General features: G+C 42.8%; 1 protein-coding gene across 1 annotated transcript in view; it reads right to left on the reverse strand.

Annotated features, from left to right (window-relative positions):
• DOCK2 (dedicator of cytokinesis 2) overlaps positions 1-23,539 on the reverse strand; it is a 397,882-nt gene that overhangs the window by 50,116 nt on the left and 324,227 nt on the right. The window contains exons 31-33 of the mRNA XM_038534784.1: positions 16,729-16,829; positions 16,581-16,639; positions 5,476-5,624 (exon numbers count right to left, since the gene is read on the reverse strand). Coding sequence (XP_038390712.1) covers positions 5,476-5,624; positions 16,581-16,639; positions 16,729-16,829 — 309 coding nt within the window. The remainder of the gene's footprint in view (positions 1-5,475; positions 5,625-16,580; positions 16,640-16,728; positions 16,830-23,539) is intronic.

Genomic DNA, 23,539 nt, shown 5'->3' on the forward strand with positions numbered 1-23,539 from the left:
AACTGGCACAAGTAAGTCAGCCTGTGGCCTTCCTTTGTTAATGAAATGCTGGTTGTCTGGGGGTGGATGTAAACAGACTTGGTGGAGGGGGAAGCTGGAAAAGATAATGTCATGTGAGAGGGGAGTCAGGGCAGCTTCCTAATTTTCTTTGAGTAATCATGTCCCTGTCTGCTCCAGATTATTCCCAGGTGGAGCTCAGGTTTGGGAACCTATTATGGTATTATGATATTCATTTTACAGATAAGGAAACTGGGGCTGAAGGAGGGTAAATAACTTACCCAAATTTATTCAGCTCATAAGCAGCAAGCCTATCTGACTCCAAAGCACATGGTCCACAATATAGTAGGTGTCCAGTATACATTTATTGATTGATTGCTCTTTTCCACATTATGTTCTAAGCCATTTAAATCACCACCTTACTCCATGCCAAGACTCAGTTTCAGTGGGATCTCCTAAATTGATATCTCTGTCCATTAATTCATTCACCAAGCAATTACTGACTTCATGCTGTATTCTAGCTGCTGTTCTAGGTGCTGCTATCAAATCCTATTACCTCTTCCATCTTTGAAAGAGGGATTTTCTCTGGAATCTCCTGCCTACTGCAGCTCAGACCCTCTGGCTGATCATTCTACAGACATGTTCTATACGATCTATACCATAGGTAACCACTCTTCTCAGTCTCTGCCCCAGGACTCCCACGCCTTTCCACCAACTTCACCTAAAAACCTTAAAACCCTTCCTTCCACAAAGAATTGGTCAGGAAGACAGCTGGTCTACCCAGCCTCTGGGGAGTCACTTAAGCAATAGTCAGCTACCCTCATTATCCTACATTATGAAAATATTCACTGGAATGTTCTTCCCCATGTCAAGGCCTTCCTCTGAAATGTGATAGGATGCGGGTCTAAATGCCTCCATTCATCCTGGCATGGTACCTACCACATTTATGACAGGCACTTGATTGGTGCTAGAAGTTCAAGAATGAGAGACTATCTTCAGCCCTAAAAGAGCTCCCAGTCTTGTGATAAAGATAGATCTATGAGTAGATCATCATGCAATATGGAACAAATGATATGCCTGAGTCTCATGCAGGACAAGATGCATTTCACCCGGACCAGGCACAGCCATGCCAGCTACAATGTGGCAACCCAAGGCTCCTGTTGCAGAAACTGCCATGGCCATAGCCCCACCAATGGCATCATGGAGTGTACCAGGGATGGGACACCCAGGTTCAGGCATAGGACAGAAACCCCTGAGATGATCTTAGGTAAAGTGCTACACTCATGTGGGCTGAAGGTTATCAGCCAAATGCATCAGCTATCTAATTTGGGCTAGAGGAGAAGACAGGGAAATCTGGCAATGAGGTTGCAGAAGAAACTCAGTGCAGAAAGAGAGATTGCCCACAGAGCCTCCTTTTCCCCACACCCACACTGCTTAAGTCCATCAGGGTCTAACCCCTTCCTGTCTTAGTTTCAGCCTCTTCACATCCTGCTTGAGCAAATCTGTCCTTTGCATGCATATGAACCACTGACTGCCTCAGGAAGCACACAGGGCTGCCTCAAAACATGAAGCTTCAGCTGAAGTATGAGTAGAATCTCTTCAGGTGAAGAAATCAAAGGAAGAGCCTGGGCAAAGGCAGGGCATCAAGAGAACTGCAAGATATTGGGTACCAGGCCAGGGGGCTTGACTGGGAACAAGTGTCCTGCTAACTTTTACTCTTGTTTTGCTATTTACTTTAAGAAACTCAAATTTTAGGAAGGGAAGACTGTCATCTTAGGCACCTGATTCTTGATAATTTTAGCATTATTCCCTAATGCTAGTTTGCACACAATTCCTCCTGGATTTCAAACTCAGTTCTGGGGTTCGCTCTGGATGTGGCCATCAGAACTTCTTGGGGTTTATGAAGGACTGGCTTCCTCCTTTCCTGGGGACATCTTCCAGGGCTGCTTACTCTGAATCAAGGAGACATGCCTGGATCTGCTTATTCCACAGCTGAGCTCCCACCAAGCACACCAGCTGGTTTTTTGATGGGAAGCTGCCCATTAGTCAGCTTGATTGTCCTATCTCTTTTGATAAGGGAGAAATTAAGAGAAGCAATTGGGCATCATTATTATGATGGACACAGCTTGGAGCAAAGAGTCCAAGGATGACCCCCATTCATGGAAAACAGGTAGGTGGATGTCATGGGGATGCCACAGTAAGGAAATTCTTTAAGGCCAAAAAAAAAAAAAAAAAAATCACACTCAGGCAAGCCTCAGAAAGCCACTAAACACGAGGCCACCAAACACAACTATAAGGTCATAGTCCAGAAATGAAGGTCTTGCTTATTTTTTTAAATATAGCATACTATCAGGTACTTGTAGTGTTCACTTTGCACACCTGCTCCCAAGACATTTTCTGAGCCAGCTGGTGCATACCTCTGGAGGGAATGCTGACCTGAGGGTAAGTATGATGCCCTTCATCTCACATTGTGTGCTGTCTACATGTTCCCAAGCTTCACACACTTCGCTTCCCCTTAAAAGGTAGCAGATTGCAAACTGCCTTTAAATACCCACTCCAGGGTTTCACTCTCCTTGATCCCAACTGGTTATATATGGTATCTTCCTCTATCTGACCTCCTCGACCTGATTTCTTTTCAGGCTTTTTGCCGAGGGGACAGCTGGTCACTTGCCTTTATGAAACTAGACAGCTCCTGCTAATTAATCCCTAGGCAGGAGAGTACCCTCTTACACTGGTATCATCAGAGCAAACTACAGATCTCCCTTAGCTTATAATGGGATTCTGTCCTGATAAATACACTGCAAGTTGAAAATACAGTTAAGTTGAAAACACATTTATTTATTTTTTAATAATAAATTTATTTTTTATTGGTGTTCAGTTTGCCATCATACAGAATAACACCCAGTGCTCATCCCATCAAGTGCCCCCCTCAGTGCCCGTCACCCATTCACCCCCACCCCCCACCCTCCTCCCTTCCACCACCCCTAGTTTGTTTCCCAGAGTTAGGAGTCTTCATGTTCTGCCTCCCTTTCTGATATTTCCTACCCCTTTCTTCTCCCTTCCCTTCTATTCCCTTTCACTATTATTTATATTCCCCAAATGAATGAGACCATATAATGTTTGTCCTCCTCTGATTGACTTATTTCACTCAGCATAATACCACATTTAATATCCCTAACCTTTTGAACATCATAGCTTAGCCAGCTTACCTTAAATGTGTTTAGGACACTTATATTGCCTTGGTTGGGTAAAATCATCTAAGGCAAAAACCTATTTTATAATAAAATGTTGATTAGATCATGTAATTTACTAAATATTATACTGAAACTGAGAGTATGGGCATAGAATGGCTCTAATTATATCAATTGTTTACCCTCATGATCATGTGGCTGACTGGGAGCTGTGGCTGACTGCTGCTGAGAATCACAATAGAGAATCTACTGCATATTGCCAGCCTAGGAAAAGATCAAAATTCAAAATTTGAAGGAAGTTTTCTACTGAATGTGTATTACTTCACACCATTGTAGAGTCAAAATATTGTAAATTGAACCATTATAAGTCACCTGTAGTGTCTTTTCCCCTTAGAACAATGTTTTCTAAAGTGATTGGCAGAATGACACATCCGATTGATAATTTTTGCACAAATAAGTTTGAGAAATTGAGCGAGTCTGTTTAGAGTGGAATGCCTCAGTGCTTTGACTATGTTAATGTGTACTGGAAATCGCCAAGAGGGGTTACCATATGCAGTGGTTTCCAAAGGTATTTATTGAAACTCTCTTTCTGTTTTGAATTAATGCTTCGTGGAACATGTTTTGAGAAACCATTGCTGGGGAGGATGCCACTCATTCTTTCACTCAGCCAACATTTACTGTGACACGACCAGGAACTGGATAATGCAGTGGGCACAACATGGTTTGGGGACTGTAATGACTTTATGTTGCAGTCTCTGCCCCACCTCTTTGTTGACATGTGACTTTGGGCAAGTGACTTCACTTCTCTAGGCGTCGGTATTTTTATCTTCAAAGTGTGTATGATAGTGCTACCTAACTTAAAGGGTTGCAATAAACAAGACCACATGAACTAATATAGGGAAAGTACTTATACTCGACACATAGTAAGTGTTCATGGCAGCCATTTCTGTCGTCATCATCATCATCATCATCAGTTTTAGTTTTATTAGATAAGAATGAGGAAGATGCAGAGAAAACTCAGAAATGAGTATAATGCAAAGCATTATATAATTATCATGCCTCAGAGAGATAAAGTGTCATAGGAATCGAAGGAAAAGGTCTTCTAATGGACATAGTACTGCAATGGATTTTGCAGGATCAGTAGGAGTTGAAGTGTTGGCAGGCAGGACTGCGAAGAGGGCAGGGTAGTAGCAGGAAGGAGAAATGCATGGAGGAGGCAACCCAATTCAGGTGAGCTGTGGGAGTAGCTGGAGAACAGGTGAGGTGGGAAAAGAGGTAGGGACAATGGTCGGAAAGGCTGACCGAAGGCCAGAGCGAGGAAGGCCCTGAATGCGGGCGGAAGAGTTTGGATGTTACTGGGTGAGGATAAGAGAACCAATAAGCAAGAGAGGGGTAAGATCTATAAGGATTTTAAGGAAAGGCAGTTTGGAATCTGCTGCCTTTTAAGTACTTATTTTAAGGGAAATTGTTTGGTGGCAGGAGATGGTCTAGAACGAGAGGCAGAAATGCTGGCGGAGGAGAAAGCAGGGTAAAACCAGGTGAGAAGGTGTGGTGGAGAGGACAGGGGATCACGATCTAAGGGAACTGCTGAGGAAGACTTAAACATCAGCCTTCCTGAACTGGGCAAAACTACTGACCACTGACAGGAATCTATTGTGTGAACAGGTGCTTATTGCACTGTTAGAAGCATCTACAGTGACTGGGCCCAGAAAGTGGTCCTCATTATTCAAGCTTGACAGGACTTTTCAGTGAAAATACTTGGCCAGAGACACTTGCATTTCACACAAGTTGCTCACTCCCTCCATGCTAGGGAAAGCCCCCTACTGCCATGGCAGCTCCACAGGTCTCTCCTGGGCAACAAACCTCTGATGCCATACACTGTCAGTTTTGACTCATGGCTGAGTATGACCCCTGGGAGGATCAGCTCTTTCTAGACAATACAGATCTCCCAAATTGTCCCACAGGAGAAAGTGCTGGATAGGGGCAGGCGCAAGATGGGGGCAGGCAGGAGGGCTGTGCTCTTTGGACACGCCTTGAGGGAACCTTAAGTAGGGAAGTAGGGTACTTGTACTGTTGCGAATGGGACCACGCTGATACACAGCAAGAAAGTGCATTTTAATCTTGGCTTTGGGCAGGAAAGCATGATAAAGTAGTGACCAAATCTGATCTGCCAGGGCACATGAATAATGTCCCTATCCTACTGTCAAGGCCCTGAATGAAGCCCAGGCAGATGGAACGAGGATATCATTATGAGGAAATGGGCTGGGGATTAGGGAGGATGGCATACCTTTTTGAAATCCCCACTCCTTTGATATTCACACAGCATCATGTCGAAGAAGATTGGTATGGTGGCTTTCCGGAGCTCAGCCTCAGGGATAAGTGTCATCTCTAATATAGGTCCCACCATGCCTGGGATGAAGCAGATTTTGTTCTGGCCTGTAAGAGAAGAGGGACATAGACACATAAGACAGTTTTCGTGATGCACAGATCCTCTTCAGACCAAGCCTGGGGAAAGAAAAAAAGGGAGGCAGAACAGTAGAAACAATAGTTAACACTTAGATAGTTGTTTACGGGAGCCAGGCACCATTTTGAACACTTTACATACATTAACTCCTGTAAGAGGAGCATGCATCATCCAGAATGAGCTGTTATTAAGGATAATAACATGAGTGTGTTTAAAGCACATCACTGTTTACAAGGATTTTCACCTGCACCATCTCCTCAGTAAATGGAGCCCCAGTAGAATATGTTAGTGATAGCCAATCACAGGGATATTTGAAATTATGCCTGTCCGTGTCACAAACCATGTTTCTGAGACTGGAGAACATGCTTTTAGCAACTGTTTCATGCAACAAGAAAAGCAAAATCTGCTGCTAAGAATCTGCTATAACAGTAGGGTCAGTGGAATAGTGAGGCATTCTCATGACCCTCCCCTTGAAGGAAAAGTATGGCCAATGGAATAATGAGTGGAATGGTGAGGCATTCCCATGAACCTCCCTGGCTCTTGGCATTCTAGCTAAGCTGGACTGCTTCCTGTGTCACAAACTCACTTTGTGTCCTCCACTGCCAGGCCTATGCACACACTGCTCCTTTGTTGATACTTTTTTTTTTCCTGTCTGTGCCCCAATACTCCCATTATCACCTGGATTCTCCTGGATGGGTCCTAGGGGATATGTTAAGAACATCCCCCAGCACATGCCCTCCATCCCCAGAGATACCAGAAGCCCTGCACTGGTTTCTTGTGTTGTGCCTTCTCACCCAACTTTGCAATGATGGCTTTATTTGTGGAATTATATGATAAATGTCTGCCTCCCCTATTTCATGAGAATCTGAGACAACAATATCTGTTCTCCCTTTGTATCTGTGGCACTGAGTATAAGACATTTAGATGTTCAATAAATGTCTGTTGAATGAACAAACAAGTTTGTCTGGCTCCTACACTCACTAGCTATATGACTTGGATATGCACCTTATAAAAATGCAATAGCAATACCCACATGTTGAGAAGATCATGTGAAAATACACCTGCATGTACTTCCACAGCACAGAGCCTGGAAGAATCAGCAGCACCCAGGGGCATGAGTAGTGTGGTCCAGTGGTTAAGGGCATTGATCCTGGAGCTAGATGGCCTGAATTTGTAAACTGACTTCATCAACAAGCTATGTGATGTTGGACAAGTTGATCTTACCACTTGGGGCCTCAGTGTCCTCATCTGCAACATGAAAGAATAATAGTATTTACTTGATAGGGTCATTGTGGAGAATAAATGGATTATTACTTACAAAGCACTCAGGATGGTGCTTGGCACATGGCGTTAGCTATTACTGTTCTGATGTTTTACCGGAATGAACCATTAAGGGCAGCCTTGTTGAGCAGAGCTAAGCAGACCCTTGAGAATACACATAGGAGATGTCACAGAGAAGAGGCATGAAGAGGGGGCACTTAGGAGTTGTAGGGACTTCCTGGGGAGCAAGGGCAAGCATATCCACACAACCTTAACATTTAAGCTGGTGCCCAGCTGTTCCATCAGCAGCTGCCTCTTTCTTCTGAGTCTCAGAGCCCAAGAAGCCCATCAGGGGATTTTCCATCATCAGGGCAAACACTAGAGGTCTTAACCTGGAGCAGAAAGTTCCTGGGGGTGCAGAAACTCAGGTGGCATGGCATACAGGCTGGTACTGTTGCTTTCAATTAAAGCTCAGAAAAGGAGCCAAAAGGGAAAGCAGCAAGAAAATGAATTTTCATTTCAGCCTAAATGAGCCTTAATGTTCAAGTATTTCCCCAGAATTCAGATAAAAAAGGCATCATCCTTGGACTATCCTCAGTTAGTGAGAATGAAGTGGTGAAGTCAGGCAGAGAGTTGAGTAAAATATAAAGACACTTTTCCAGGATATCCGCTTCATTATATGTTGCATTTGGATTACACTTGAGTTTCAAGTCTTCACTTTGGCCCAAATAGGAAAGAAAAAAAATTGTACTTTCTAGCAGGTTTATAGTAATTGCTAATCTAGGTTTTTGATTTCGTCCTTCAAGATCCTTTAAACCCACAGTGGGGTTTTAAAATTCAAAGTCAAGTGCAATAATAAGTAGAAAGTAAATGGAAACTGTCAGATAAGCCACCACGGGATGGGGAAATTGCTTATGCAACAAAGGCCTTTAGAATACTGGAGGGCATTGGGTATGATAAGGATATATTTAAAGGTTTAAAATAAAGAGCGGACATGCTGTAGACCAGGGATTTCTTAGGATACTTTTGACCTGCATTCTTTGCAGTCCGTTGAAGAGATGTTTGGAAGGATAGGGAAAATGGAGAGAGATGCTGATCTCTAAATACAGTGTGAGCTGAATGCCCTTTATAGTGCTCCATGAAGAAATTGTGTTCATTTACATCAAAAATGGAATTTCAGCTCCTTGGATTTTGTGTTCAAATAATCTGAATGTGCATGTATGTGCATGTATACATTCTTTGTATACATAGACACGTGTGCATGCACACAGAGAGAACATATTTGTAGCTAATTGAATGCAAACGTATTTGGGGGAAAAATCCTCATTCAAGAGACACACCTGCTGCTGTATTCAAAAAAAAAGGCAAGGCAAGGCATCAGTAAGAGGATCTTTTTTCATATAATGGAGGCTGAATCTCACTGAGAACAGATACCAATTAGTAAAGGCTTTTAAAGTGCCAATAAGCCAGCAGGATAAATCCAAATGCCAAATTATATAGGCTCTGGGAAAGGCTCTGGTGGTAATGAGAGTGCAGAGAAGAGCTTCGGCGTGTGGGTGGAAAGGAGTCCTGTGTGTTCTCTGGCCTGGGTTTCTAATCTGTACAATGGCCTCATCTATCACACCTCTCAGGAGGAGACTGTAAGACTGAATGCAAAGGCCATGAGGCCACTAAAATATGACCTAGCAAAAAAGGAAGGAGGAGGAAGGGAGGTGGGTGAAAAGGAGGAAGGAAGGAGACCACCACTGTGAACCTTTGAGAGGACTGGAACAAGTCATTGACCTTGTGAGGCTCATAGGGACAGAAGGGACACTCTTTCAGAGAGTATATGGCTCTCCAAAGGTGGGTGCACACTCTGAAATGAAAAGGGATGAGGACAAGTTATGACCTCCTGGATTTCAGAGTTCTGCATCCTCCTGGGGATGCTGAAGTAAAGCTGGGCTGATCCAGAAAGATCACTCATTCAGTGCCAGAGGGGGGAAAGAACACAGATCTCTGCTGCTCTGACTCAGGCTTGGAGAAGCTCCCTTCTGGCACTGCTCCGAGACAGGCAGTCTGTTTGCTCTGCATCATCCAGCATGTGCCCGGCTCCAGATTCCTTCCAGGCCTTTAGAACCACTGAGCTCTACCACCTGGATTGGGTCCCACTGCCGCCACTCCATGGCTGTGTGGCTCTGTGCCTGTCATTTAACTTCCCTGATCCTCTGTTATCTCATCTGTAAAATGGAGATAAAGACAAGCCTTGCCTGGTAGGATCTTTGAGAAGCTTGGAAGAATTAATATAAACAAAGGGCTCCACAGAGTGTTTGGCTCATTAGAAAGGCTCAGTAAGTACTGATGGTGATTGTGGTGATGATGATGTGAGTACTATCAGCTCGGCCTCTGCTAGGTTCTGGAAAAAGCAACATGTAAAGACATGTTCCAACTCATGGAGCTCCCTGGAGCTTTTTGTAGAACTTTGTTGACCTGTCAGTTTATTTTTTCACCTCCAGAGTAAGAGCAACCATGGTGAGGGGTTCAGGACAGATTTATCTTCTTTGCCATAGCTGACACTCATGACCCTCCAGACCTTTCTCTATCCCACCTAAATATTTTATAATCTGCCCTCAAAAATGTTTGAAAAGCCCCAATCTGACCATGATGATCCACAGTTCATGATAATCCTTCAATGGCTTCCATTGCTTTTGGGACCCAGCTCTGCAGGCCTGTTTGGTTCAATGCTCCCACTCCATACCCAATTTCTTCCTCTTTCCTGACTGCCTTCCCTCCTTGGCCTGCCCCTCCTCCTCAGACCTGCATATGTACCCTTGTCCTCCTCTGGCCACCATGCTTTCCCCTCCCCCTCTCTGACCCCATTTCCATGCCGAACCCTACTCCCCACTTGTCCTCATAAACAAATCCCACTCATTCCACAATCTCATTCTATTCAATATAGAAGCTACAGCCACATGTGTCTTTTGAGCACTTGAGCTCAGATGTGCTGTGAGTATAAAAAGCCCACTAGATTTCAAAGAATTAGTTCTGGAAAACAAAAATTAAAACAACTTATCTCAATAATATTTTGTATTGATTACATGTTGAAATGATAACATTTTGGAGTAGGAGGTTAAATAAAATATATTGTAACATTAATTTCACTATTTCTTTTTACTTTTAAAAAACTGTGGTCATTAGAGTATTTGCTTTTAGACAGGTGGCTCACATTCCAGTTCCATAGGACAGGACTGTTCTGGAGTAAGGCTCTTCACTTCCTCATCTAGGCCATCCGGGGCTTACTCATGAGTAAGTGTGGGTGTTTTATAGATTCTCTGGGTGCCACAAGCTTCTGCTCTACAGGTATCTCCCCTTTGACCATAATGAATGAACTCAGCAATTAGTAGGTTACTATTCAGTGCAATGACCGCAAGTCCATGAGGTCAAGGGCTATATCTCTAATCTTTTTCCAACTGTAGTCCCAGCCTCAGGCATAATGCCAGTCACGTAGAGGGTACTTGTATTAGTTTCCTGTTGTTGCTACTATAAATCATTATAAACTTAGTGGCTTAATATGGTACAAATTTATAATCTTACACATCTGGTCAGAAGTCTGAAATGGGTTTCATTGAGCTAAGATCAAGGTGTAAGCAAGAATGAGTTCCTTTTGGAGGGTCTTAGGAAAAAACTATGTGCTTCCATTTTGCAGCTTCTAGAAGCCACCTACATTCCTTGGCTCCCAGTCTCTTCCTCTACCTTCAAAACCAGGAGTACATCTTTTTCAAATCCCTCTCTGACTCCCCTGCCTCCTTTTATTCACTTCTAAGAACTCTGTAGTTGCAGTGGGTCCACCTGGATAGTCCAGGGTACTCTTACCATCTTCAAGATTCTTAACCATGTCTGAAAAGTCCACTTTGTAAGATAATATACCCACAGGTTCTAGGATTAGGACATGAACATCTTTGAGGAAATGTTCCTCAGCCTACCACAATGCTTAATACCTGTTATAAATTGAATGAATCAATAATCAAATGGATAGATGGATGGATGTCTAATCCCACTTCCTATTTCTTGCCAGCAGCTTCTCCCCAATCTTAAGAGGCTATACTTAGTGCAAGCTGGTTGCTTTCCTGGAACATCTATCCTTTCCTGTCTTTCTTTCAGTCTGGACATGGACTACCCTAGGGTCTCATTCAAGAACCATTTACCTCAGTAGAGTTATCTATATTTCCTCATCTACCTCACATTTGCCTGAACTCTTAAGTCTCTACCACACATTTCATATTAAAGAACACACTCTTAATTTATTCTTTAACTCTTAGTTTGGGGGCACCTGGGTGGCTCAGTGGTTAAGTATCTGCTTTTGGCTTAGGTCATGATCCCAGAGTCCTGGGATTGAGTCCCACATTGAGCTCCCTGTGGGAAGCCTGCTTCTTCCTCTGCCCATGTCTCGACCTCTCTGTGTGTCTCTCATGAATAAATAAATAAAAATCTTTAAAAAATAAACTCTTAGTTTGTTCTACTTATAGAAATGGATGGTGGCTCTTCCTGGCAAGGCAGGAACCATGACTTATCCTTCCTCAACTCTCCTACCCTTTCCTGTGCTGATCTGGGTACTACATAGATTCTAAAAGAGTAAAGGCCCAGTTACTCTCACAGGTTTGCCAGTAGAGACCTCCCATCATACAAGGCCATGATGCCAGTTGCTAGAATTTGTCTTTCTTTCCCACAAAGACTGTTAACACAACAGCCTGATGTTAACCTAAGTGAATGTGGAATGGTTAAGTGCAAAGTCATTTTGGCAAAATGTGCATTGCTACACTCCAAGCAGAAATCAAATGTTATGATGTTACACTATCAGGAAAAGTACATTACATTTGGCATAGTCCCAGGATCCAAAAACACAGAGGTATTAACCCTTTAGTGGCCTGGTCCTGACAACAAAATGTGCTCCTTCTCTCTATCAAGACCTTTCTGTATGTACCCTCCGTCACAAAAGCACACACACACACACACACACACACACACATACACACAGACACATGCACACACATATTTGTTTAGGCTTTTCTCTTAAGAATGTTGAATAATCTTCAAGCCTGAGACTTTTTTTGGAATTAGCTATCTTATAATCATAGGATTGCTAACATCTTTCCTGATGAGAAGATGATGATACTGATGATCGTGGTGATGATGCCCTGATTGCGTCGGGCATTAAAACAAAATTTAAAAGGTTAACATGCATTATGATTTACTCATTATCCGTAGTCTTTGAAAAATAGTTCACTATTTCACACTCTTTGAAAATAATTTGCATATTCTGAAAAAAATATTAGTAAGAACGTTGGACTTGGGGTCAAGAGACAGGTTCTTTCACCTCAGCTATCACTGATTTGTTGTTGACCTTGAATGTTATTATGCCTCCCTGGGCCTCAGTGAGCTCACCTATAAAATGGGGGAGGGGTTTGAATTAGATGATACATCAGTTATGGATGTAACAAAAACATGATTATCATGGCTAAACTGAGTAACTTTTGCTTTAACTTTCTTCCTTAACAAGAAGTCAAAAGATGGGTGCCAGAGTTACTTCTCCATCCTTAGCATATGACTTATCTTCATAGCTTCAAACTGGCTACTGTATCTCCAGGTATCTTATTGTTTTCCAGGAAGGAAGGGGGGGAAGGACTATGGGTTAAAAAAAAAAAATGTGTTGTGCTCATTGAATTTGTCCCCTTCTCTTTTGTTTTAATTGGACAAAAAGGATTTCCTAAAGCCCCAACAAGTTTGTTTCTGCTGATTCTCTCTGGCCAGAGATGGGTCATATGGTCATCACCTGCTACAAGATATTATTAACTGAGCAAATTGTGATCATGGAAAAAATAAACCAGGATTCAGTTAACCAGGAAGGAGGGAAGAATGGCTATTGTGTGGGCTCTCAGCTGTGTCTGCCACAGATGGCTTCTAAGTTTCACTTGGTCTTGGATATTGCATAGATTGTACTTTAAAACCTATCATTACTCACTACATTGGTCTCTAGTGTATAACAGTGCTTAGTCCTGGTTTGGATTAGCAGGTTAGCCTCATTAGCACACTAGGAGAAAGCATGCTAATGCCAGGATCTAGTAGAACACAGGTAGGGTGGGGAATTACCCATTCATTCTGCCTCCTCAGTCTGTTCGCTTATTCCTGAAGGAAACGGGCAAAGAGAAGGCAGCTATGTAACTAATAGCTAACAGGAAAATCCCTTTAGGCTGATATACTTTCCTCTTTCTGGAAGTCCAAGCCGAGAGGTGGCCATCTTTGCAAAAGCATCCTTTACTTCTTGTTCTATATAGTGGACATCTGTGCCATTGACCTCTCTACAACTCCATAAACATCTTACTTTGGGAAACTCTATTTCTTTCAATGGGTGTAGGCATGGCGGGACCATGAATGAAGAGGTCGTCCAAGGAAGGCCAATAGAGTAGTGTCCCCTGAAGATTGGATCTTTAAGCAAGATGATGCAGGAATGGAACATGCTAAAGGCACAGTTTTGCAATCTGCTCTAGAACCTAGAGTGGCTCTGGCCCTCTCCTTCATAACCTGGTTCTCCTTGCCCTTCTGATAAGTACCTTCTCTGATCAAGGCAGGCACAGTTTCTCTTTCTTACAAGTCCAAACACTAACAAGTACATCTTTTAATCGCATTAATTCATCCTACAGACATTTGCAAATAGGAAGGAATCTGTGATGTGCTAGAGTCCCTGCCCTGAATCTGCTTCTTAACCCACTATATAATTTTCTACATACCTTTTTACTTCTCTGTGTCTTAGTTACCTCGTTTGTAAAATGGTGGGTTGGGCTAGACTTGCCTGAAATGCTTCAGGATTTCTCCCCAGAAAATCCTCAGGGATCTACATGGGGAGTTCAGAGGTGGCCTGTTATAACAAGCTCTGGGCCCCCCACCCCACTTCAATTAGAATAGCTTGGCTTTCAACCAATTTATATATTGAACATGAGACTCTTTTTTATTGGCCCTCAACTAAAAATGAACATTTGAAAATTTCTGGACAATCTGATCTCTAAAGGGCCCTTCCAGCTCTGATGTTCTGTGATTTTAAGCAGGTGAAATATTTGGTAACATCTTTTCATTCATCAGCATAATTGGGAAGTTGCAGGAACGTCTGCCAAAACATAATCTATATCTAAATAAAATCTTCTGTGTGCAAAACAACGGCAATGAAAGACATTGAGGAAAGAGCAGGTTATGTGGAAGAATTAGAGACAAACAAAGCGCAGATCCCTGTTTTGCAATCCTGGCAATGCCTGGGGCGTAAGTGTGGGAAAGAAAGCCCACCACAGCCGTAGCTCGTCTTTGCTGTAGTAAAGCAAAGAGTGCAAACTCCCACTCACACCGAATCTGGGCCCTGTCCTTCACTGGGCATGTTCAATGTTTTTTAATACTTCCAATTAGTGATCAATATTCAGAAATTGAAGATACACTTAAAAATTGTGTTTCTTGGCTTCTTTTGAAAAACTGGAAGAGGAGACACTATCAGCCTTGTATTCTAACAGGACAGCAATCAACCAGATCAGGACAGCAACTGTCCTTTATAGCTGGGGCATATTTGCTTCACTTTGTTCCAAGCCCAGCTACTTCTTCCCATATTCCTGACCCTGAGGCCATGTGCCAACTACCAGGTAGACCTGCACTGCACTATGCTTTTTTGTTTTTTCCTATTGAAGAGTAATTAGATGACACATACAATATTTTTTATATCCCTGTCTTTATCCAAAGTAAAGAAATAAAAGACTGAGAAAGGCATGCTTTTCTAGAAAAACAGAGCAGAGACAGTATTTCTTTACAGAAGTGGTTTTCAAATAGAAGTTGTTTTGCACATCTCTCTCCCCCTCCCCAGGACCATTTAACAATGTCTAGAGACTTTTTTGTTGTCACAACCAGGGAGGATGTTGTTGACATCTGGTGAGTAAAGGTCAGGGATGCTATTAAATATCCTGTAGTACATAGATAAGGCACCCCTGCAACAAAGATTTATCCAACTCCAGATGTTGACAGTACCCTGATTTATGGATGTCTGTGGATTTAACATACCCGGGCCCCTTCACTCTTTTATTTATTTATTTTTTTCTTTCTTTTTTCTTCTTTTTTTTAAATTTTTTTTAAAATTTATTTATGATAGTCACACACAGAGAGAGAGAGAGAGAGAGAGAGGCAGAGACACAGGCAGAGGGAGAAGCTGGCTCCATGCACCGGGAGCCCGACGTGGGATTCGATTCTGGGTCTCCAGGATCGTGCCCTAGGCCAAAGGCAGGCGCTAAACCGCTGCGCAACCCAGAGATCCCCCCTTCACTCTTTTATATTACTTGCCTGGGCCCTGCCCTTCAGGCACTAGTATTATAGGTCTGGTATTAATTATTATACCAGATATACCAAATATTATATATATTATTATAATTATTAATTAATGATTAAAGAGAGAACACAAAAAGTAGGCTCTGTTCTGATGGGGCAAGGGTGAAAACAAAGATAAAAATTTTGACTTGAGGGGGATCCCTGGGTGGCTCAGCAGTTTAGCGCCTGCCTTCTGCCCAGGGCATGATCTTGGAGTCCCAGGATCGAGTCCCACGTCAGGCTCCCTGCATGGAGAACTGCTTCTCCCTCTGCCTGTGTCTCTGCCTCTCTCTCTCTCTCTAAAGAAAGTCTTTTAAAAAAAATCTTGACTCGAGTGTGGCCTGCATGTTTCACTCCCCCAGTTTTTGTTCTTCTGAAACACATAAGCACCCTGGGAGAAGGTGTTATTTCCCCATTATAGGCCCAGTGTCACTCAGTCTTCCTGCTTTGGTGGACCTGATAGCTTGTAAATGACAGGGCAAGGCCCAAGGCAGGTACAAGGTAGTCTGTTCTGGGCCTGGTTGCTTGCCCAGCTCTCCCTTTGATTTTGTAAAGCAATCCATAGCCTTCCTAGTACCAGTATATGCTCTTAACTCAAGTCTGGTGCTGCTGGCGAATGCAGTGCACAGATGGATAGTCTGTCCACTGTGCCTCCCTGGAGTGAAAGGACCTTGCTGGACAGAGCAAGAAACTGCTGTCTAGGAAATCCAAAGAGAACCAAAAGATACTAAGAAGGCTGAGGAAGTGAGATGCAAAGTCAGGAGAGGTCATTTAGGTGGTTCAACCTAAAAAAAAGTAAAAAAGCACAGTCCCTGTAAGTGGCTCCACTCAAGAGGGTCACCGTCCAAGCCCAGGGCAGAGCAACTTGGCAGCAGAGGGTCGGAGGGCACACACAAACTCTGCATCCAGAGAGACACACAGATGTCTGGGGACGGGACATAGGGATGGGCACTCTCAACAAGTGCTTATTAAGGACCCAGGACACACACAGTGATAAACTGTTTTTTCGAAACTCCCACCACTGAAACCCATGTGGCCTTCTAACAGATGGTCTTCAAGAAGGAGCTTTGACTTCTTAAGGCCTCAGGGGCACCAAGCTGAAGCAGACACACAGATGTTTGGGGATGGGACATGGGCATGGGATCTCTCATCAAGCACTTATTAAGGACCCAGGACACACACAGTGATAAACTGTTTTTTTCAAGCTCCCACCACTGAAACCCATGTGGCCTTCTAACAGATGGTCTTCAAGAAGGAGCTTGGCGTGTGCAGATGTGTCTCTCTGGATGCATGTGCCTACTCACCCAGCTTGTACCACATATCACGGATGGAGAAGCCAATTAGCCGTCTCATGTCCCCGTACCTGGGAGAAACAACACACATCTGCTTAAGGCCCCCTCTCAGAGATTCTCATGAAAACCCCACTTCAGGAGACCCAGACATGTAACCTACTTATTCAGGATTTTGTTGTATTTGGCATGCGAGAACTGCTCCAGCTGCAGAGAATCTTGAGTGATAAAAGCCACCGCCAGATGAAAATAGTTGTTCCACAGCTGTAAATAAGGAGTAAAGAACAGTCATGGCGAGGGTCTGAAGTGGGAAAGCGTATTAAATGCTGGGTAATGTGAATAATCTATGAAGATGGCAGAAGATAGTGGCAGAACCAGTTTAATTCTGTGCACTGCAATTTTCTAACTGGCACGGAGTCTGAAATCAACATCCTGGCCAAGCAAGGACAATGGATGGATTTCTCTAGGCGCTGACCACATCTTCTTTCTGATGACAGGGCAAGGAGGAGGACTTTAGGGCTGCTCTGGAAAAAAAAAATGGTTTCATTTTGTGTTTTGAAAGACAAACAACTCGCCCCAGCTGAGTGCCTTAGTAGAATTAGAGATTGATGAAGGTTGTGTATTTCAGGGACTCTCCTCCTCTCTGGAAGTCCTCCCTTAATCCACCTGACAGCTCAGAGGAGCTGTAAGGAGCTGTCTGCAATGCATTCTGTCTTAGAATAGTTTGCCTTCACCTTCCTCTTAGTTCAATGGTTTCAAAGTGTGGCCCCAGACCAGCAGCATCAGCATCACCTGGAAACCTGCTAGAAATGCAAATTCTCTGTCCCTCCCCCAGACCTATGGAATCAGCCCCCAGAAACCTGTGTGTTCACAAGCATTCTGGATAATTCTGACGCTCATTGGAGTTCAAGAACCTCTGTGGGCCTAGTTTATATGTAGGTTTATTGTAATTTTAACACTTGCATGATCACTTGGTGCTAAACGCAAGGGCTAATACTAAACCCACTCCACTGGCATGTGGTGAAATAGAGCCAGCAAAGTGTTCAGCACATGACAAGTCCTCCAAAAGATGAGATGCAGGGATGATGATATTGATATAACCTACAGCACCTGAGAGATGGAGCCTCAGTGAACCCATCTGCAAAAGGGGTACCCCTGGTACCCACTGCAGAAGGCTATAGTAAAGATGACATGAGATGATATATGTAAAGGGCATGATTCTCTGTAAGGGCTAAAAGCACTTGTTAGCCATATTGTTCTTTTCATTAATCTAGTGATTCCTTTGGTATCAAAGCAAATAGTACAATCTGGCCCCAGATGCCAAGTCCTACAAGGAACAGATGGGAGAGAGCTTTGCTTGACAAAGTTCATCCACTTTCAGATGAACACCCTCTCAACATGACAAAGAAAGGGTAACACTAGCTAGAGAAATGATTGAGATATTCATCTTTAACTCAAAGATGTTCACCGGAGGTTTCAGATAGCCAAGACTAAGTTAAAAAGCAGGTCTACCCTTGATAGCATCATCACTACTGCCCAGAGTATTACTTCAAATGGGCTTATGGTTCCAGTTTCAGAAAGAAGAAAACAAGTACTTCGTTTTTACTATGGGCCAGGTACTTCCCCATACATCCCTCCTTTCATCTCTCAAAACTTGGTAGCTGTCATTTGTCCCATTTTACAGATGAAGAAAATGAGGCTTGGAGGGGTTAAGTATTTTTCTGAAGGTCACTTAGATTGTTATATATATAGTAGATTTGGGATTTGAACTTAGGCCTTCTGATCAAGGCTCTTTCTACATACTGTGGTCAGTCTTTGGCCAAGGATGCATTAATACATATTTATTGAAACTCTTCTATGTGCCACGCATTGTCATCATGTGGGCATAGGGAATGGTTACACAGATGGCAGTCCCTACCCTCATGCAGCTCACATTCTGTTGGCACAATAAATTTCTCTTTTTTGAAACTTTATCTCCCAGAGTCCAAAAGACCAAGCTGCTCCTGGTGTATAGTGAAGCGGCCTCCCAGCTTGTGGAGTCCATCAAGTCAACTCTCCACAGAGAGACCAGAGGATCTTTTAAAATAAGTTGGGTTCTATCACTCCCTTCCTTAAAGTCCTTCAAAGGCTTCCCATAATCATTAGAATCACAGCTTAAGCTCTTCTGTTTCTGTAGTAATCCTGCTTATCCAAACACACTGTGTGGGTCAGGTCTCCCAACCACTCTGTCCTTCCTCCTCATGCTGATCTGCTCAGACTCCATAGATATAACATGAGCATCTTGGACTCCTTAGCTTGGCTCACCTATGGCACCTAAGTTCTATTCTTTCATCAAAGGCCTGTTCAAGATCTGTTCCTTCACGCAGCCTTCCCAGATGGCAGAGCACCTCAGATCTGCTCAACTTTTCCAAATTTGACTAGCTCTTAGTATGTGCAACCACAGATTTGGGTCTATTGTTCTACATCTTCCCTTGTGCTCCACTGACTTTCCATGACAGCATCACCCAGTGGTCAAGAACACAAGCATCAGCATCTCATAGACTAGGATATAGATACCAGGTCTAGCTCTTATTAGCTAGATTGTCTTTGGTTACTTATTTGTCTTTTCTGAGCCTCATTTTCCTTACCTATAAAATGGAGAAAATAAGGCAACTACCCTAATGGATTATTCTAAGTGCTGGGTAAAATAATATGAGCATGAAGTCATTCACCACAGGCTTGGCACATGCCAAGTGCTCAGTAAGTAGAATGGTGGTATTGTCTATAGTGCTGGTCATAGATTATTTGAATGCCCCGTCTTTCCAACTGAAAGCTCCGCAAGCACCAATGGTCTTGTCTTCCACTTATTTGTACTTCTAATCCCATATTCAGCACAATGGTTTAAATGACTTGAATGTAGCTAGGCTCTAGAAAATATTTATTTATTGTTCATCATATTGCTAGAGAAGTTGTTTCAAAAGGTCCCAGATTTTTCTTTCCTCGCTGCCCCACGCTGCCTGGTGGCATTTCTACTAAGTGCCCAGCTCAGCTGGCTCAGGGAAGTCACAGGAGCTTGAGCTAAACATATGGATCCTTATTCCCTGGGGGAAGAGGTAAGGTGACTTCTGATTGGGACTTTAGTATTTTGAAATAATAGGACAATAGAAACTTAGAACTAGAATAAATTTAAGGGTCACCTGGTCCAACTCCCTTATTTCACAGATGTAAACAGTGATATCCACATAAATGACCACCCAAAGTCATACTGCTAGTGAGTGTAACTAGAATTTAGTTACTTTCAATTAATTCTCAAAAATTAAAAATTTAATACACATATTGTCAAAAAATGGTAGAAAAGATTAAATGATAAAAAGTTTATTTTCTATCCTACCTGGAACCTTAGTCTAATTCTCCAGAAGAAAAAAAAAATTAACAGTTCTCTGGATCTTCTCAAAAAATTTTATGTATAAACAAACATGTATAGACAGTCAAAAAATAGTCCAGTGTAGTTTGCTTTTTCTCTCACCAATATATCTTGCAGATGTGTGTGTCCATATTAGCCTGTGCAGATCTACTTCACTATCTTTTGTGGCTGCATGGGATTCTGCTATAAGGATACACTTTAATTCTAACCAATTCCCTATTTATAGGCATTTAGATGGACTCCAACTATTTTTTTTCTTTAGTATCAGTGCTGCAATCAACATATTTGTTTATACATCTTTATGCATTAGAGCCTATAGAATAGTATGCATTCTGGAGCTGGAATTAAGACACAGGTTCTATGCCGATTCTATTACTATTTGTTGTCTTTGTTGTTGAATAGACACTGTTAAGGTTGCCTTCCAGGATTCCAGCTCCATTATCATGGGCAAGTTGCCCTACCTCTCTGAGTCTCTGTTTCCTCATCTAGAAAAATGAGGCTAATAGAATGTAAAGGGAGATAGTTATAAGGGCCAAATGAGGAAATCACTGCCAAGAAAATCTCTATTTCATCTTGCAATCCCAGTTCAACAATCACTTCCTAAGTGGGCATTGGTGGTCTAGTGGTGAACATAGCTGACTTTCAAAAATCACTTCCCAGGGAAGCCTTACCAACTTGCCCTGACTAAAGAAAATCTACCCATTCACCTTTATTACACCATGCTTTCAGGATTTATGACATATTTTAAGCTGAATTTATTTCCTCTAATGGATATAAGCATCCTACAGGATAGAACCTCCTCTTTTTACTCACTGTTGTATATCCAGTATTTAGCATTGTGTGCAACCCAGCATGTTCTCACAAATATTTGTTGAAAAATTCATTAATGAGCCCAGCACTCCCCCTGCATTCTTAACTGCTCCCCAGACACTATGATCTTTGTAGCATTATTCTCCCATTTTGAAGATCAGGACACTGAGGCCCAGAGAAGTTAAATAAGTTGCCCAAGGTGACACAGCTACAAAATGGCAAGGCTGGCACTTGAATCTAAGTGCAATCTCTCTCTAGAACTTGTATTCTTAACACTCTGTTCTTCTGCAAAAATTTTTCTTTCCTTTCTCAATTTCCTTTAGCCTTGGTTGTTGGTCAAGGTTTCCACTGAGTCATCTGATATTTCACAGTCCTTACAACAGATACTCAAGGATTTTTGATCCTACAAGATTCCTTCACAACGGCTATGAATTATTTACCCTAATTCCATTGAAAAAAATATAAAGCGCCCAGCACAGTGTTGCTAAAATACCTGAGTTGGAAAGCCACAGCTGTCATGAGCATTGGGTGGGCCTGACCTGATCGGGTGTCACGGGCACTATTGGGATGGATTTTGGTTAGGAACATTGGATCAGAGGTTGTCTGGAGGCCTCAAGCTATGGCCGAAGAAGCTGTCCCCAAGCACGTGGCCATCTTTCTGTGTGGTAAAGTTGTCCCACCTTGATCCTCCCTGGAGGTTGCTGTGGGCCCCTTCAAGGCTTTGATGGGTGCTCTCCATGGTATGTGCTCCCTCTCTCACCTTTTTTGCCATTACAAGTTACGTTTCCCATTATAGAGACCAAGCCTGCCTTCGGTCTTCCATTAATAGCTGGGACTATCCTGGAATATCCTTTTCATTTCACAGGGTCTCCAGTACAGGTTCAAAAATGATTCCAAGGTAGTCTGGTGCCCAGAAGCTGATCAAGTAATGCCTCAAAGCCAAGGCTGGGATTACCAAATGCAGAGCCAATTACAGCTTGCCAAGTAGAGAGAATGTTCTTAGTAGTAATCAAACAGCTGCCTAAGACAAAAACAATCTTCCTGGAGCCAAAGAGCACATCTGAAGTGTAACCACGGCTTCCTGGCCAATCAGAGTACCCAATATGGAGATTCTAATTCCACAGCCAATCATTGCAGAGCTCTCTATCCCAGGGCGGGCAAGAGCTAACTAGGGCAGTCAGTGTTTCTGTAGCTAAATAGAGCTGTCTCCTAGATTTGAAAGGCACTCTGTTTTTAAAAGACAGGGCAGATGAGTTGGAAAGGGCCTGGGCTTTGCAGACAGGACAGGAACTGAATTTCAGCAGCAACTTGTTGGTGAGTAGGTGACCTTTAACAGGAGAGTCGACCACTTTGAAGCTCAGTTTATTCATTGGTAAAATGGGTATATCCCAACCCAACAGGGTTATGCCATAAGTAGATGCCTAATAAAGATTAGTCACCTTGAAAAGTTTGGATGTTTGAAGATGGATTCAGAGCTTACTCTCGCGACTCTAAGATCACTGAGGGCAGGGCAGTGTCCTGCTTTGCTTCTGAGTTCCTCATAGCATGTTACTATAGTCTAGACCTATGAGGATTGCTCTTAAACAGAAATCCTTGCTGAGTTGCATTTGAAATCCTCTCTTGGTCTTCCCTGACCATGCAAATGGGTGTGAATGCCAAGGCTCAGCGTCTTGAATAGGGGTTGGGAATGCAAATTATGTTAGCCCTGGGCAGAAAACATCATTTCTGTAATTCCCTGGTCTTGTCACCTGCAGAGTGGCACCCACAGAGCTTCTTGCTTTTTGTCCTTTGTATCATAAAACCACAGTTCCAGAAAAGATATAAGGGATAATCTCATTGCACCTGCCCCTCCTCTGGACAGTGGCTGCCAAGGCCAGCAGCTCTTAGTGATGGATGCTGTTCCTGCTGATATTAAATGTATAATTAATGAAACTGCAAGAAGGAAACAAGGCGTGTTCCAGGCAGGGTACAGAGAACAAATCCATTCTCACATGGGGTGAGGAGAAAGGTAGGAGAACAAAGATAAGGCTGAAAAATGATCCTGTTCTTGAGTACTTTTCAGCAAGTAACTACAGAGGTCTCATTAGGAAAAGAGACTTATTTGATTTTGTAATGTTGGCCATTTTCCTGTTTTATAAAATCCTGTGGGTATGACAGCCCTAGGCAATGCATGGTGACCGGAAAGATGCCTGCCTACTGTCCTGTTTACCAAGGACTGACATATGAGTTCCTAGACTTGATATATTTTAGGTCCATCATCATCATTATCATCAAAATGATAACTATTATTATAATGAGCTCATATTTTATTAAATTGCTAACATGTTTCTGGTAGTGTTCTAAATGCTTTACATGAATTAATTCACTTAATCCTCTCAAAAATCCAATGAGGTAGCTGTAATTAGTATTTTTATTTGATGTTGAAGAGACTGAGGCATAGAGAAGTGGGGTAATTTGCCTAAAGTCACACAGCTCATAAGCTCAAACTTCCCATGTATGAAACCCCCTTTCTCTGGGCATCTCTCAGATGCAGATTTTCTTTAAGGAAAACAGGATAAAATCTAAAAGAATGGCATGAAGGACTGAAGCTGCACTTCTCTTGGAAAGTACCCCCTAAGACCATGGAGGACAGCCAGAGTCGGGAAACCAGGTCTGAGGCTGTAATTGCCATTGCCTACGGACAGAGATGGGCAAACCAGCCATCAGTTTTATGGCCTAAACACTACCTCACTGCTGGCCCCTAGGTGTGTTGATCCAAGCT

Source organism: Canis lupus, chromosome 4, assembly GCF_011100685.1.
Source record: "Canis lupus familiaris isolate Mischka breed German Shepherd chromosome 4, alternate assembly UU_Cfam_GSD_1.0, whole genome shotgun sequence".
Taxonomy (NCBI): Eukaryota; Metazoa; Chordata; class Mammalia; order Carnivora; family Canidae; genus Canis; species Canis lupus.